This window comes from Coregonus clupeaformis, unplaced genomic scaffold (assembly GCF_020615455.1).
Source record: "Coregonus clupeaformis isolate EN_2021a unplaced genomic scaffold, ASM2061545v1 scaf0123, whole genome shotgun sequence".
Classification (NCBI taxonomy): Eukaryota; Metazoa; Chordata; class Actinopteri; order Salmoniformes; family Salmonidae; genus Coregonus; species Coregonus clupeaformis.
In genome coordinates, this window is record NW_025533578.1 from 20,738 (window position 1) to 35,000 (window position 14,263).

The following is a 14,263-nucleotide window of genomic DNA, read 5'->3' on the forward strand; positions in this document are numbered from 1 at the left end:
CCCAGGATCCTTAGTTTAGTGATGAGCTTTGAGGGCACTATGGTGTTGAATGCTGAGCTGTAGTCAATGAATAGCATTCTCACGTAGGTGTTCCTCTTGTCCAGGTGGGAAAGGGCAGTGTGGAGTGCAATAGAGATTGCATCATCTGTGCATCATTACGGAAAGATACAGGATGTTATTGAGTTGTCGTAACAATGTTTCCCTAGAAAGCTGAGTGACAAGGGAAGCAAAACTCAACAGTGTCTCCACTATTTTCCAGTATCTGAATGTACAATATTGTCATCTTCTTATCTGAAAACATGACCGATACAGTCTTTTCCCTCCCTGGGAAAGTTTACTATGTGTGTGTGTGTGTGTTTGTGTTCTCCAGGCTACCCCTTCTCTACCGTCCCTCCCTTCTGTGAAGCCCTTCACCAGGATCAAAGTCAACAACTGGAGTCACTAAGGGCTGCATTAGTGTATCAGTGTGTGTGTGCATGCATCTCTCTCTCTCTCTCTCTGTGTGTGTGTGTGTGTCTCCTGTGTGTCTTCCTCAGATTAGTGTGTTATTTTTAACTTGCAAGTGTCTTGTCACTAGGCTAATCTAGTGTGGCAGGTAGCTTAGTGGGTAAGAGCGTTGTGCCAGTAACCGAAAGGTCGCTGGTTCTAATCCCCAAGCCGACTAGGTGAAAAATCTGTCGATGTGCCCTTGAGCAAGGCACCTGCCGCCCCAAGGGCATGGGAATGGGAATGTGATGGTACATGACTATGGGAATGTGATGGTACATGACTATGGGAATGTGACGGTACATGACTATGGGAATGTGACGGTACATGACTATGGGAATGTGACGGTACATGACTAGGGGAATGTGACGGTACATGACTAGGGGAATGTGACGGTACATGACTATGGGAATGTGACGGTACATGACTAGGGGAATGTGACGGTACATGACTATGGGAATGTGATGGTACATGACTATGGGAATGTGACGGTACATGACTATGGGAATGTGACGGTACATGACTATGGGAATGTGACGGTACATGACTATGGGAATGTGACGGTACATGACTACGGGAATGTGACGGTACATGACTACGGGAATGTGACGGTACATTGGCTCTACTTCTTCTGCAGATGCTGTTTGTGTCTGTGAAAAGACTAAGATGACATCCCATATAGCACCCTATTCCCTATTTAGTGCACTACTTTACTAGGGCCTATAGGGCTCTGATCAAAATATGTGCACTATATAGGGAACAGGGTGCAATTTGAGACACAGCTTGGTCTACAGAGCTTGTTATCCCAAGGTCTTTCTTCATCCTGAACCAACCCTTACAGAAAAAAAGACATGAATGTCACATGTGAACACGTGAAGTGTTCCAAAAGTGTTTTCTTGTGATCTTATGTAAAGGTAACATGCACAACATGTAAAGCAACATGTGAAAACCTGATCACGTGTGAAGTGTTCCAAAAACACGTTTTCACATGATTTCACGTGTGAAATTTCATGTGAAATCATGTGATTTTCCACAGGTGAAATTATGTGATTTTCCATAGGTGAAATCGTGATTTTCCACAGGTGAAATGATGTGATTTTCCACAGGTGAAATGATGTGATTTTCCACAGGTGAAATCATGTGATTTTCCACAGGTGAAATCATGTGATTTTTCTGTAAGGGAATATACCTTTCAATAGAAACGCCTTTTGCAATACCCATTTAGTTATTTGATTGATTTAACGGTTTCACTGTTTTCCAAAACACTGTTGCTTTCTAACTGTTGTGACCGAGTGTGTGTGATGAAGACACAGTGACTAATTTGTAAAGACATCACCTCGGACAGCATCAGCTGGCACCTCTCTCTTTCACACACACACACATGCACGCGCGCACGCACGGACACACACGCGCACACATTCACATCAGAGTGAGAGATACAAAACAACACAATATAGCACATCCCAAGCCAAAGGTCACTATAGGAACTAAAGACAGGAGAGGGGAGAGATCTAGGTTTAAAGGTATGACTACTGTCTCTATGCACCATCTGTGTCCCATCAAAGGATGGACTGTTTTGGCAATTTGCGTTATGTGGCTAGGCTAAAAGATGGCGCAGCGGTGACTGCATTGAGTATCCTGTTCACACACTCTCCAGTTACATCGTAAACAACTGGACATCTCTCTCTCTCTCGCTCTCTCTCTCTCTCTCTCTCTCTCTCTCTCTCTCTCTCTCTCTCTCTCTCTCTCTCTCTCTCTCTCTCTCTCTCTCTCTCTCTCTCTCTCTCTCTCTCTCTCTCTCTCTCTCTCTCTCTCTCTCCGTGCTGTTGCGATATTCACTCTCCGTGGTCTTGAAATGGTCGACTTGTTATTCCATAGCGATATAGGATCGTTTTAAAGCATGTATTATAAATTTATCCGACTCAAAACGAGTTTGGGATCTACAGACAGCGGCATTCAGACAGAAAATGAGACTGCTGTGCTGTGTACCGGCGGTTTTAAATAAATAAATAAAGAACGGCTTTCTTAATATTCTGGCTTCTGGCAGTGGACGGCGCAAGATGCTGCCGCTGCATTGATCAGAGTTGGGAGAAGGGATTCGGACAGAAGGGACGATGCAGCCCCAGCCGGATAGGATAATAACCTAGCACTTATTGCGATAGACTGAGTGAACGTTGTTGTATGACAGCAAGATGCGCTGACTGACTGAGGACCCGACCAGAAAATGCATCGTTTGAGAGGCGAAATATCAACGCACATTCCACTTTGGTTTTCTTTTATTTGCAGGCGTTGAGACGCAGTGATATATTTACGTGGATCTGAGCGGTTTATGCAACTTTTCCCGGTCCTTTTTCCATGATAACGGCGAAACCGGGCTTGGTTTACCTGGAATTTCACCAGAATCATGTGGACCCCGACGGAAGAGGAGAAAATCGGAGTTGGTGAGTTGATTAAATTCAGTTTATTGTTTTAACCTTAACAATATAGCGTTTATTTAGGCCTGTGTCTGTCTGTCTATTCAATTAGTCTGTCCCTCACGGTTCAACACTGGAATAGAAGCAGCCTATGTCGCCTATATGTTCAGGTCACTGAACCCAGCCAGCAGCCAGACACGTGTTGACATTTCTGCACATTTTTCCAAACTGTCACGTCATCTTGCGTCTAGAAGACATTCGACAACATTGTAGCCTAGGCTATTCCGTTTTTATCAACGACCGAGAGAAAAAACGCACACGTTGCTCATGTTGGAGGACTTCGTGATGTCACTGTTTTAATCTAAGGCAAATCTGTAACGCCGCCTAGTCAAAACTACTGCTTCATCTCCCAACAGAGGGCGAGGAGAAAGTACCTTTACAACAGGTGCGCTGCGCAGCTCAATGGATAGGAGAGATAGAGAAATGTGAATTATATTCTATTCTGCTACACATATTCCTGGAGGAGCCAGTTGGCCCACGGTGACCAAACAGCTGACAGTAGGCTATCGATGCTGCTTTGCTGACATACGATCAAGGGGCAAATCACAGATGTATTCATGGTTAGAATATGGTTTAACCGTGGATATGGAACAGCTAGATCTCCATGTAGCATTAAAGCGACAGACTGTGGCAAAAACACTAGGGAAGGAAAAAACAGCTTCGCTGACAACAGCCTGCTTAGCAAGTCCAATTCATGGCAGCAGAGTAACACTTGGAATAGCGGCTCATTGGAGTTGAATAGGAAGCTTCTTACCACATTGTATTTATAGACAGACCAACACAATTTAAAAAGCAGAAAGAACCCCAAAAACAACCACATCTTTCATAGGGATGAAGAGAGTTTAATGGAGAGAGCGAGAGAGAGAGAGAGAGAGAGAGAGAGAGAGAGAGAGAGAGAGAGAGAGAGAGAGAGAGAGAGAGAGAGAGAGAGAGAGACTCATGGATGTTCTCCAAAGGGACTATGAGAGATTGTGGCTGAGCATTGAAAACAGCTATTCAGCTTGGCCACCTAATAAATGGCTCTTTGTAAGGGACTGGATGCACTCTGAATGCAGTTCCAGCCCCCCCCGGGCCAGGTAGCCCCAGTACGCACTGAGGTCTCACCACCCAGTCAAAGGGACTGGATGCACTCTGAATGCAGTTCCAGCCCCCCCGGCCCAGGTAGCCCAGTACACACTGAGTTCTCACCAACCAGTCAAAGACCTGCATCACATTAGGACTGAGAGACAGAGAGGAAGACCATAGCTACATTGGTTACTGGTTACTAACCACAGGCTCAGCGGAGTACAGTTCAAATAGTACTGTTGTGCAGTTTGCACTGGAAATAAACCAGCAAAATAAAGTATTCTATTCTGTGATCACTCTCTCTCAGTGTTACCATGTGTGGAAATTGACGTGAGTGGCCAATATTCTACCTGATTGCCTCCAGGGAGGTCATTCCCTCCTCTAATCACTTCAGACAGCAAAGAGTTAAAACACAGATCGCTGGGATATTATGTCCTCAGTGAATCAGTATTAGGATTGGAGGGAAATATGGAAGGGTTTCCGACCTTACTGAGTCTAAAGGGGGTCTGTGGATAACCAACCCTGTTTCATGGAGTGTGTGTGGACATATAACTACTGTATATGTGCATCTGGCTTTGTTATAAAGTGTGTTTTGGGGGGAGGGGGAGCAAGTGTGTGTGTATGTGTGTGTGTGTGTGTGTGTGTATGTGTGTGCGTGTGTGTATGTGTGTATGTGTATGTGTGTGTGTGAATGGAGAGGGTGGTACAGAATGAAGACTTGAAGAGGGGAGGAGTCAGAGAGGGCCACTACACTCTTTAAAAAAAGAGTTCTGCGTCTGTCCCCATAGGAGAACCCTTTTTGGTTCCAAGTAGAACCCTTTTTGGTTCCAAGTAGAACCCTTTTTGGTTCCAAGTAGAACCCTTTTTGGTTCCAGGTAGAACTATTTTGGGTTCCAGGTAGAAACCTCTTTGGAAAGGGTTCTACATGGAACCCAAAAGGGGTTCTTCAAAGGGTTCCCATATAGGGGACAGCCAAATAACCCTTTTTTTGTTCTAGATAGCACCTTGTTTTCTAAGAGTGTAGGGATCATTAGGCAGACAGAACAGCTCTTGAAGATTGTACAACTCCATTGTTATGGAGCAGTTCATTATGAACCGAATAATGTTTTAATTCCCTCACGGTGATGTCAGCTGGAGTCTCAGGTCTGTTATGTTTTTGGCAGAGAGCACACACATGCATGCATGGGATATACATTTTACATTTTAGTCATTTAGCAGACGCTCTTATCCAGAGCGACTTACAGTTAGTGAGTGCATACATTTTTTCAAACTGCCCCCCCCCCCCGTAGGAATCGAACCCACAACCCTGGCGTTGCAAGGGCCATGCTCTACCAACTGAGCTACACGGGGTCTCAGATAGAAATGGAAAGAGCAGGTGTCCTTAATGTTTTGTCTACTCAGTGTAGACTGAAAATGTTGTCATTTTGTTTGAGTTTTGTTTGTTTGAGTCTAGAAAAGCAACCACATATACATACGGAAACATACACACACACACACACACACACACACACACACACACACACACACACACAGAGACACACACACACACACACACACACACACACACACACACACACACACACACACACACACACACACACACACACACACACACACACACACACACACACACACACACACACACACACACACACACACACACACACACACACACACACACACACACACACACACACAGACAGATGCCTAGAAGGCATAGTACGCCTCGTTCAGTTCCAGTAGAATGGCTCCCTTCCTGCTAATTATTGCTTGGTATTGTTACTTGCTCAACCAAGCATCACCAGGCTGGCAGTATGAGCTGTCTAACCCAGGGCACTGCCTGTGTGTGTGTGTGTGTGTGTGTGTGTGTGCGTGTGTGTGTGTATGCGTGTATGTGCCTCTTGTTTCTCCAGTTCCATGTTTCCCCCACACCTATGTGTCATGTAATGTGTTGTGAAAGCTTGGTTTCCCCCTTGATAAGGGCACACTGTAATCCCTCTAAGTCATTAGAAATGTGTCACATCTGTCTAAGAGCACAAATCACTGCTCCTACTATACACTACAGTACTACACTACAGTACTACACTACAGTACTACACTACAGTACTACACTACAGTATTACACTACAGTACTACACTACAGTACTGAACTACAGTACTACACTACAGTACTGCACCACAGTACTACATCACAGTATTACACCACAGTACTACATCACAGTACTACACTACAGTACTGCACCACAGTACTACACTACAGTACTGAACTACAGTACTACACTACAGTACTACACTACAGTACTACACCACAGTACTACACCACAGTACTACACTACAGTACTACACTACAGTACTGAACTACATTACTACACCACAGTACTGCACCACAGTACTACACTACAGTATTACACTACAGTATTACACTACAGTACTACACTACAGTATTACACTACAGTACTACACTACAGTATTACACTACAGTACTACACTACAGTACTACACTACAGTATTACACTACAGTATTACACTACAGTACTACACTACAGTATTACACTACAGTACTACACTACAGTACTACACTACAGTATTACACTACAGTACTACACTACAGTACTACACTACAGTATTACACTACAGTACTACACTACAGTACTACACTACAGTATTACACTACAGTACTACACTACAGTATTACACTACAGTACTACACTACAGTACTACACTACAGTATTACACTACAGTACTACACTACAGTACTACACTACAGTACTACACTACATTATTACACCACAGTACTACACTACAGTACTACACTACAGTACTACACTACAGTACTACACCACAGTACTACACTACAGTATTACACCACAGTACTACACTACAGTACTACACTACAGTACTACACCACAGTACTACACTACAGTATTACACTACAGTACTACACTACAGTACTACACTACAGTACTACACTACAGTATTACACTACAGTACTACACTACAGTACTACACTACAGTACTACACTACATTATTACACCACAGTACTACACTACAGTACTACACTACAGTACTACACCACAGTACTACACTACAGTATTACACTACAGTACTACACTACAGTATTACACTACAGTACTACACTACAGTATTACACTACAGTACTACACTACAGTACTACACTACAGTATTACACTACAGTATTACACTACAGTACTACACTACAGTACTACACTACAGTATTACACTACAGTACTACACTACAGTACTACACTACATTATTACACCACAGTACTACACTACAGTACTACACTACAGTATTACACTACAGTACTACACTACAGTACTACACCACAGTACTACACTACCAGTACTACACTACAGTATTACACCACAGTACTACACTACAGTATTACACTACAGTACTACACTACAGTATTACACTACAGTACTACACTACAGTACTACACTACAGTACTACACTACAGTATTACACCACAGTACTACACTACAGTATTACACTACAGTACTACACTACAGTATTACACCACAGTACTACACTACAGTATTACACTACAGTACTACACTGCAGTACTACACTACAGTACTACACTACAGTACTACACCACAGTACTACACTACAGTACTACACTACAGTATTACACCACAGTACTACACTACAGTACTACACTACAGTACTACACTACAGTATTACACCACAGTACTACACTACAGTACTACAGTACTACACTACAGTACTACACTACAGTATTACACCACAGTACTACACTACAGTACTACACTACAGTACTACACTACAGTATTACACCACAGTACTACACTACAGTACTACAGTACTACACCACAGTACTACACTACAGTATTACACCACAGTACTACACCACAGTACTACACTACAGTACTACACTACAGTACTACACTGCAGTATTACACTACAGTACTACACTACAGTACTACACTACAATATTACACCACAGTACTACACTACAGTACTACACTACAGTACTACACTACAGTACTACACTACAGTACTACAGTACTACACCACAGTACTACACTACAGTATTACACCACAGTACTACACCACAGTACTACACTACAGTACTACACTACAGTACTACACTACAGTATTACACCACAGTACTACACTACAGTACTACAGTACTACACCACAGTACTACACTACAGTATTACACCACAGTACTACACTACAGTACTACACTACAGTACTACACTGCAGTATTACACTACAGTACTACACTACAGTACTACACTACAGTACTACACTACAGTATTACACCACAGTACTACACTACAGTACTACAGTACTACACCACAGTACTACACTACAGTATTACACCACAGTACTACACTACAGTACTACACTACAGTAGTACACTGCAGTATACCCCCTTTGGTCTCAACAACATACTGTAGCTGCAGTACACTAGTGTTAGATCAGGAGATTGAATCTGGGTAGAGTTTTGGTTTATGCTTCCTTTTAACACTATTTTGATGTAATATCCTGAAAAATCAGTGACGGAAAATGACTCAGTTTTCATGTTTTCATTTCATTTCATTTCACCATGAGGTAAAGAATGAAGGTATGTGTCTCAGTAGCTGGAATCAGAGGGATGATGCCTGAGGGCTGTCTGTGGTGATGCCTGAGAGGAGTCTGTGGTGATGCCTGAGGGCTGTCTGTGGTGATGCCTGAGAGGAGTCTGTGGTGATGCCTGAGAGGAGTCTGTGGTGATGCCTGAGAGGAGTCTGTGGTGATGCCTGAGGGCTGTCTGTGGTGATGCCTGAGAGGAGTCTGTGGTGATGCCTGAGGGCAGTCTGTGGTGATGCCTGAGGGCTGTCTGTGGTGTTGCCTGAGAGGAGTCTGTGGTGATGCCTGAGAGGAGTCTGTGGTGATGCCTGAGAGGAGTCTGTGGTGATGCCTGAGATGAGTCTGTGGTGATGCCTGAGAGGAGTCTGTGGTGATGCCTGAGGGCTGTCTGTGGTGATGCCTGAGAGGAGTCTGTGGTGATGCCTGAGAGGAGTCTGTGGTGATGCCTGAGAGGAGTCTGTGGTGATGCCTGAGAGGAGTCTGTGGTGATGCCTGAGAGGAGTCTGTGGTGATGCCTGAGATGAGTCTGTGGTGATGCCTGAGAGGAGTCTGTGGTGATGCCTGAGAGGAGTGTGTGGTGATGCCTGAGGGCTGTCTGTGGTGATGCCTGAGAGGAGTCTGTGGTGATGCCTGAGAGGAGTCTGTGGTGATGCCTGAGAGGAGTCTGTGGTGATGCCTGAGAGGAGTCTGTGGTGATGCCTGAGAGGAGTCTGTGGTGATGCCTGAGAGGAGTGTGTGGTGATGCCTGAGAGGAGTCTGTGGTGATGCCTGAGAGGAGTCTGTGGTGATGCCTGAGAGGAGTGTGGTGATGCCTGAGAGGAGTCTGTGGTGATGCCTGAGTGGAGTCTGTGGTGATGCCTGATAGGAGTCTGTGGTGATGTCTCTCTATGATATTCCTCTACTACTGTAAAGTACCTACAGCACATGTTGGGGATGTTTACAACACAAATGTGTTTACATCCCTGTTAGTGAGCATTTCTCCTTTGCCAAGCTAATCCATCCACCTGACAGGTGTGGTATATCAAGAAGCTGATTAAACAGCATGATCATTACACAGGTACACCTTGTGCTGGAGACAATAAAAGGCCACTCTAAAATGTGCCGTTTTGTCACACAACACAATGCCTCAGATGTGTCAAGTTTTGAGGGAGCGTGCACTTGGCATGCTGACTGCAGGAATGTCCACCAGAGCTGCTGCCAGATAATTGAATGTTAATTTCTCTACCAATGTCGTTTTAGAGAATTTGGCAGTACATCCAACTGGCCTCACAACCGCAGACCACGTGTAACCACGCCAGCCCAGGACCTCCACATCCGGCTTCTTCACCTGCGGGACCGTCAGTGTGACTGGGAGGGGTGGGCCGGGGTGGGCCCTCCCAGGGTGGGCCCTCTCAGGGTGGGCCCTCCCAGGGTGGGCCATCTCAGGGTGGGCCCACCCATGGCTGCGCCCCTGCCCAGTCATGTGAAATCCGTAGATTAGGGCCTAATTAATTTATTTCAATTGACTGATTTCCTTGTATGAACTGTAACTCAGCAAAATCTTTGAAATTGTTGCACGTTGCGTTTATATTTTTGTTCAGTGTAATAGCGTCACTTGATTATCCTGTTATTCTATCGTCTTCGTCTAGGTGAAGACAATCTCAGGGAGGGTGTGTGTGTTGTTGACAGCCAGGCTATAACACACACACACACACACACACACACACACCTCTCTTCCAGGCACTAGCTGCACATGCTCCGTCCTTCCCTAATCAGTTAGTTTCTTCACAAGAAGCCGCCCGGCGAATCCTACCTTTTCCTCAAATATTAAAAAGCAGCAAGCGCATCATATTTCTTTTGATGTGTCTAGTGCTGCCTGCTGAAGGAAGGTTGATGCCTGGAGCGGGAGAGGAGCTGGAGAGGAGCTGGAGAGGAGCTGGAGAGAGAGAGACTCTATGAGAGCTGTACCAACATTGGGAAAGAATGTTGCAACAGGAAATGTAGCCCAGGCTTTGATGGTCTGAATCCCACGGGGAACCAGAGACTTAAAGTTCTCTTTTATCTTGGAGACTGAAGTTTTCTAGTTGTTTCTCCGCCTGTCAGAAGTGTTTAGTAGCCTACATCTCTCTGTGGCTTCTTCCATCTTGTCCTGTCAGGATATCTGAGGGGGTCCCTCTCCTGTCAGGATATCTGAGGGGGTCCCTCTCCTGTCAGGATATCTGAGGGGGTCCCTCTCCTGTCAGGATATCTGAGGGGGTCCCTCTCCTGTCAGGATATCTGAGGGGGTCCATCTCCTGTCAGGATATCTGAGGGGGTCCCTCTCCTGTTCAGGATATCTGAGGGGGTCCCTCTCCTGTTCAGGATATCTGAGGGGGTCCCTCTCCTGTCAGGATATCTGAGGGGGTCCCTCTCCTGTCAGGATATCTGAGGGGGTCCCTCTCCTGTCAGGATATCTGAGGGGGTCCCTCTCCTGTCAGGATATCTGAGGGGGTCTCTCTCCTGTCAGGATATCTGAGGGGGTCCCTCTCCTGTTCAGGATATCTGAGGGGGTCCCTCTCCTGTCAGGATATCTGAGGGGGTCCCTCTCCTGTCAGGATATCTGAGGGGGTCCCTCTCCTGTCAGGATATCTGAGGGGGTCCCTCTCCTGTTCAGGATATCTGAAGGGGTCCCTCTCCTGTCAGGATATCTGAGGGGGTCCCTCTCCTGTCAGGATATCTGAGGGGGTCCCTCTCCTGTCCAGGATATCTGAGGGGGTCCCTCTCCTGTCAGGATATCTGAGGGGGTCCCTCTCCTGTTCAGGCCTGATATCTGAGGGGGTCCCTCTCCTGTCAGGATATCTGAGGGGGTCCCTCTCCTGTCAGGATATCTGAGGGGGTCCCTCTCCTGTTTAGGCCTGATATCTGAGGGGGTCCCTCTCCTGTTCAGGCTTGATATCTGAGGGGGTCCCTCTCCTGTTCAGGCTTGATATCTGAGGGGGTCCCTCTCCTGTTCAGGCCTGATATCTGAGGGGGTCCCTCTCCTGTTCAGGCCTGATATCTGAGGGGGTCCCTCTCCTGTTCAGGCTTGATATCTGAGGGGGTCCCTCTCCTGTTCAGGCCTGATATCTGAGGGGGTCCCTCTCCTGTTCAGGCCTGATATCTGAGGGGGTCCCTCTCCTGTTCAGGCTTGATATCTGAGGGGGTCCCTCTCCTGTTCAGGCTTGATATCTGAGGGGGTCCCTCTCCTGTTCAGGCTTGATATCTGAGGGGGTCCCTCTCCTGTTCAGGCCTGATATCTGAGGGGGTCCCTCTCCTGTTCAGGCCTGATATTCGAGGGGGTCCCTCTCCTGTTCAGGCCTGATATCTGAGGGGGTCCCTCTCCTGTTCAGGCCTGATATTCGAGGGGGTCCCTCTCCTGTTCAGGCCTGATATTCGAGGGGGTCCCTCTCCTGTTCAGGCCTGATATTCGAGGGGGTCCCTCTCCTGTTCAGGCTTGATATCTGAGGGGGTCCCTCTCCTGTTCAGGCCTGATATCTGAGGGGGTCCATCTCCTGTTCAGGCCTGATATCTGAGGGGGTCCCTCTCCTGTTCAGGCTTGATATCTGATGGGGTCCCTCTCCTGTTCAGGCCTGATATCTGAGGGGGTCCCTCTCCTGTTCAGGCCTGGTATCTGAGGGGGTCCCTCTCCTGTTCAGGCCTGATATCTGAAGGGGTTCCTCTCCTGTTCAGGCCTGATATCTGAGGGGGTTCCTCTCCTGTTCAGGCCTGATATTCGAGGGGGTCCCTCTCCTGTTCAGGCTTGATATCTGAGGGGGTCCCTCTCCTGTTCAGGCCTGATATCTGAGGGGGTCCCTCTCCTGTTCAGGCTTGATATCTGAGGGGGTCCCTCTCCTGTTCAGGCTTGATATCTGAGGGGGTCCCTCTCCTGTTCAGGCCTGATATCTGAGGGGCTCCCTCTCCTGTTCAGGCCTGATATCTGAGGGGGTCCCTCTCCTGTTCAGGCCTGATATCTGAGGGGGTCCCTCTCCTGTTCAGGCCTGATATCTGACGGGCTCCCTCTCCTGTTCAGGCCTGATATCTGAGGGGGTCCCTCTCCTGTTCAAGCCTGATATCTGAGGGGGTCCCTCTCCTGTTCAGGCTTGATATCTGAGGTGGTCCCTCTCCTGTTCAGGCCTAGGAATAGCTGCCGTTGTTCATCGTCTGATGGTCTCATCGTCTGATGGTTGTGTGGGAAAATAGTGTTTTTTTAACATGTGAAGTTGTGGCAATGATTTTTGTGCATTCCTGAATCCTGCCACACAATCAGCCAGTGTTGTTGAATGAGTGGATGGATGTGGGGGTTATCTTCAATACAAACCCTGGCTGAGTCTCAAATGGCACCCTATTCCCTATATAGTGCAATACTTTTGACCATATCTTTAGGGGCCCTGGTCAAAAGTAGTGTGCTATATAGGGAATAGGGTGCCATTTTGGACGCTAACCAGATGAAGAGCTTCAAACCATGGTGGCATTCTGATGGAGAGTTCCGTTGTTGTTATGGTGACACTTATGGAACCGAGCGGGGTGACGAGGTGCCTGCCTGCGGAACCCTGGCCCAGATGATCCGCCGTCGCCATAACAACCGTCATCTAGCCAGCAAAAACTTCTCTGCTGCATTCACATTGTGTAAGAAAGAAAGTCACTTCAAGAGAAAACAGTGAGAAAACAACATGTTGTCTCGGTTGTGGTTGTTGTTGTCACACAGGTGGCAAAACACAGTGCCCACGTCGAACAAGCATATCTCTTGACTTGAGATCAAAAGCTTTGGTTTATGGTGGATTTGATTCATTGTACAAAATCCCAATCTGATTTCTATGTCCATATAAAATATTGTTATTGGCCTATCACAGGTGTTGTGACCCCTGCAGAGAACAGGAGGACAGAGTGTTCAGAACTGTTACCGTTTGTGGGACTCTGAGTCTCATTCTAACGAGGCTGTGGGCGGAATAACAATGCTGCTATAAAGAGATGCTTTAGAGGAAGGCTGCTCTGACTGGTCATTGCATCATATCAGTTCACATGCTGTCTGTCTGTCCGTCCATCCTTTCTCTTTACAACAACACAGTTCACGTGCTGTTTGTTTCTCCGTCAGTCTCTCCGTCAGTCAGTCTGTCCTTCAGTCTGCCTGTCCTTCAGTCAGTCAGTCTGTCTCTCCGTCAGTCTGTCTGTCTCTCTGTCTGTCTGTCTGTCTGTCTGTCTGTCTGTCTGTCTGTCTGTCTGTCTGTCCTTTCTCTGGCACCAGAATAGAGCTCAGTAGTCAGTTGTTCAATTGTTACCTGAAATGCAATGCAACATGACTCCGGCCTCCCTGTCCCTGTCTGGCCTCCCTGTCTGGCCTCCCTGTCCCTCTCCACTGTCCCTGTCTGGCCTCCCTGTCCCTGTCTGGCCTCCCTGTCTGGCCTCCCTGTCCCTCTCCACTGTCCCTGTCTGGCCTCCCTGTCCCTCTCCACTGTCCCTGTCTGGCCTCCCTGTCCCTGTCCACTGTCCCTGTCTGGCCTCCCTGTCCCTCTCCACTGTCCCTGTCTGGCCTCCCTGTCCCTGTCCCAGTCCCTGTCTGCCTATGTGCACTGGCCTTCCTGTCCCCAGTCCTTTCCCTGTCTGCCTAGTGAATCTGGC

The 14,263-nt window shown here is 47.0% G+C and overlaps 1 protein-coding gene across 1 annotated transcript in view; it reads left to right on the plus strand.

The window, feature by feature from the left end:
* Positions 1–2,326: 2,326 nt before the first annotated feature.
* LOC121574709 (dedicator of cytokinesis protein 3) overlaps positions 2,327–14,263 on the plus strand; it is a 345,949-nt gene continuing 334,012 nt past the window's right edge. The window contains exon 1 of the mRNA XM_045213536.1: positions 2,327–2,927. Within this exon, the coding sequence (XP_045069471.1) occupies positions 2,891–2,927 (37 nt within the window). The 5' untranslated portion in view covers positions 2,327–2,890. The remainder of the gene's footprint in view (positions 2,928–14,263) is intronic.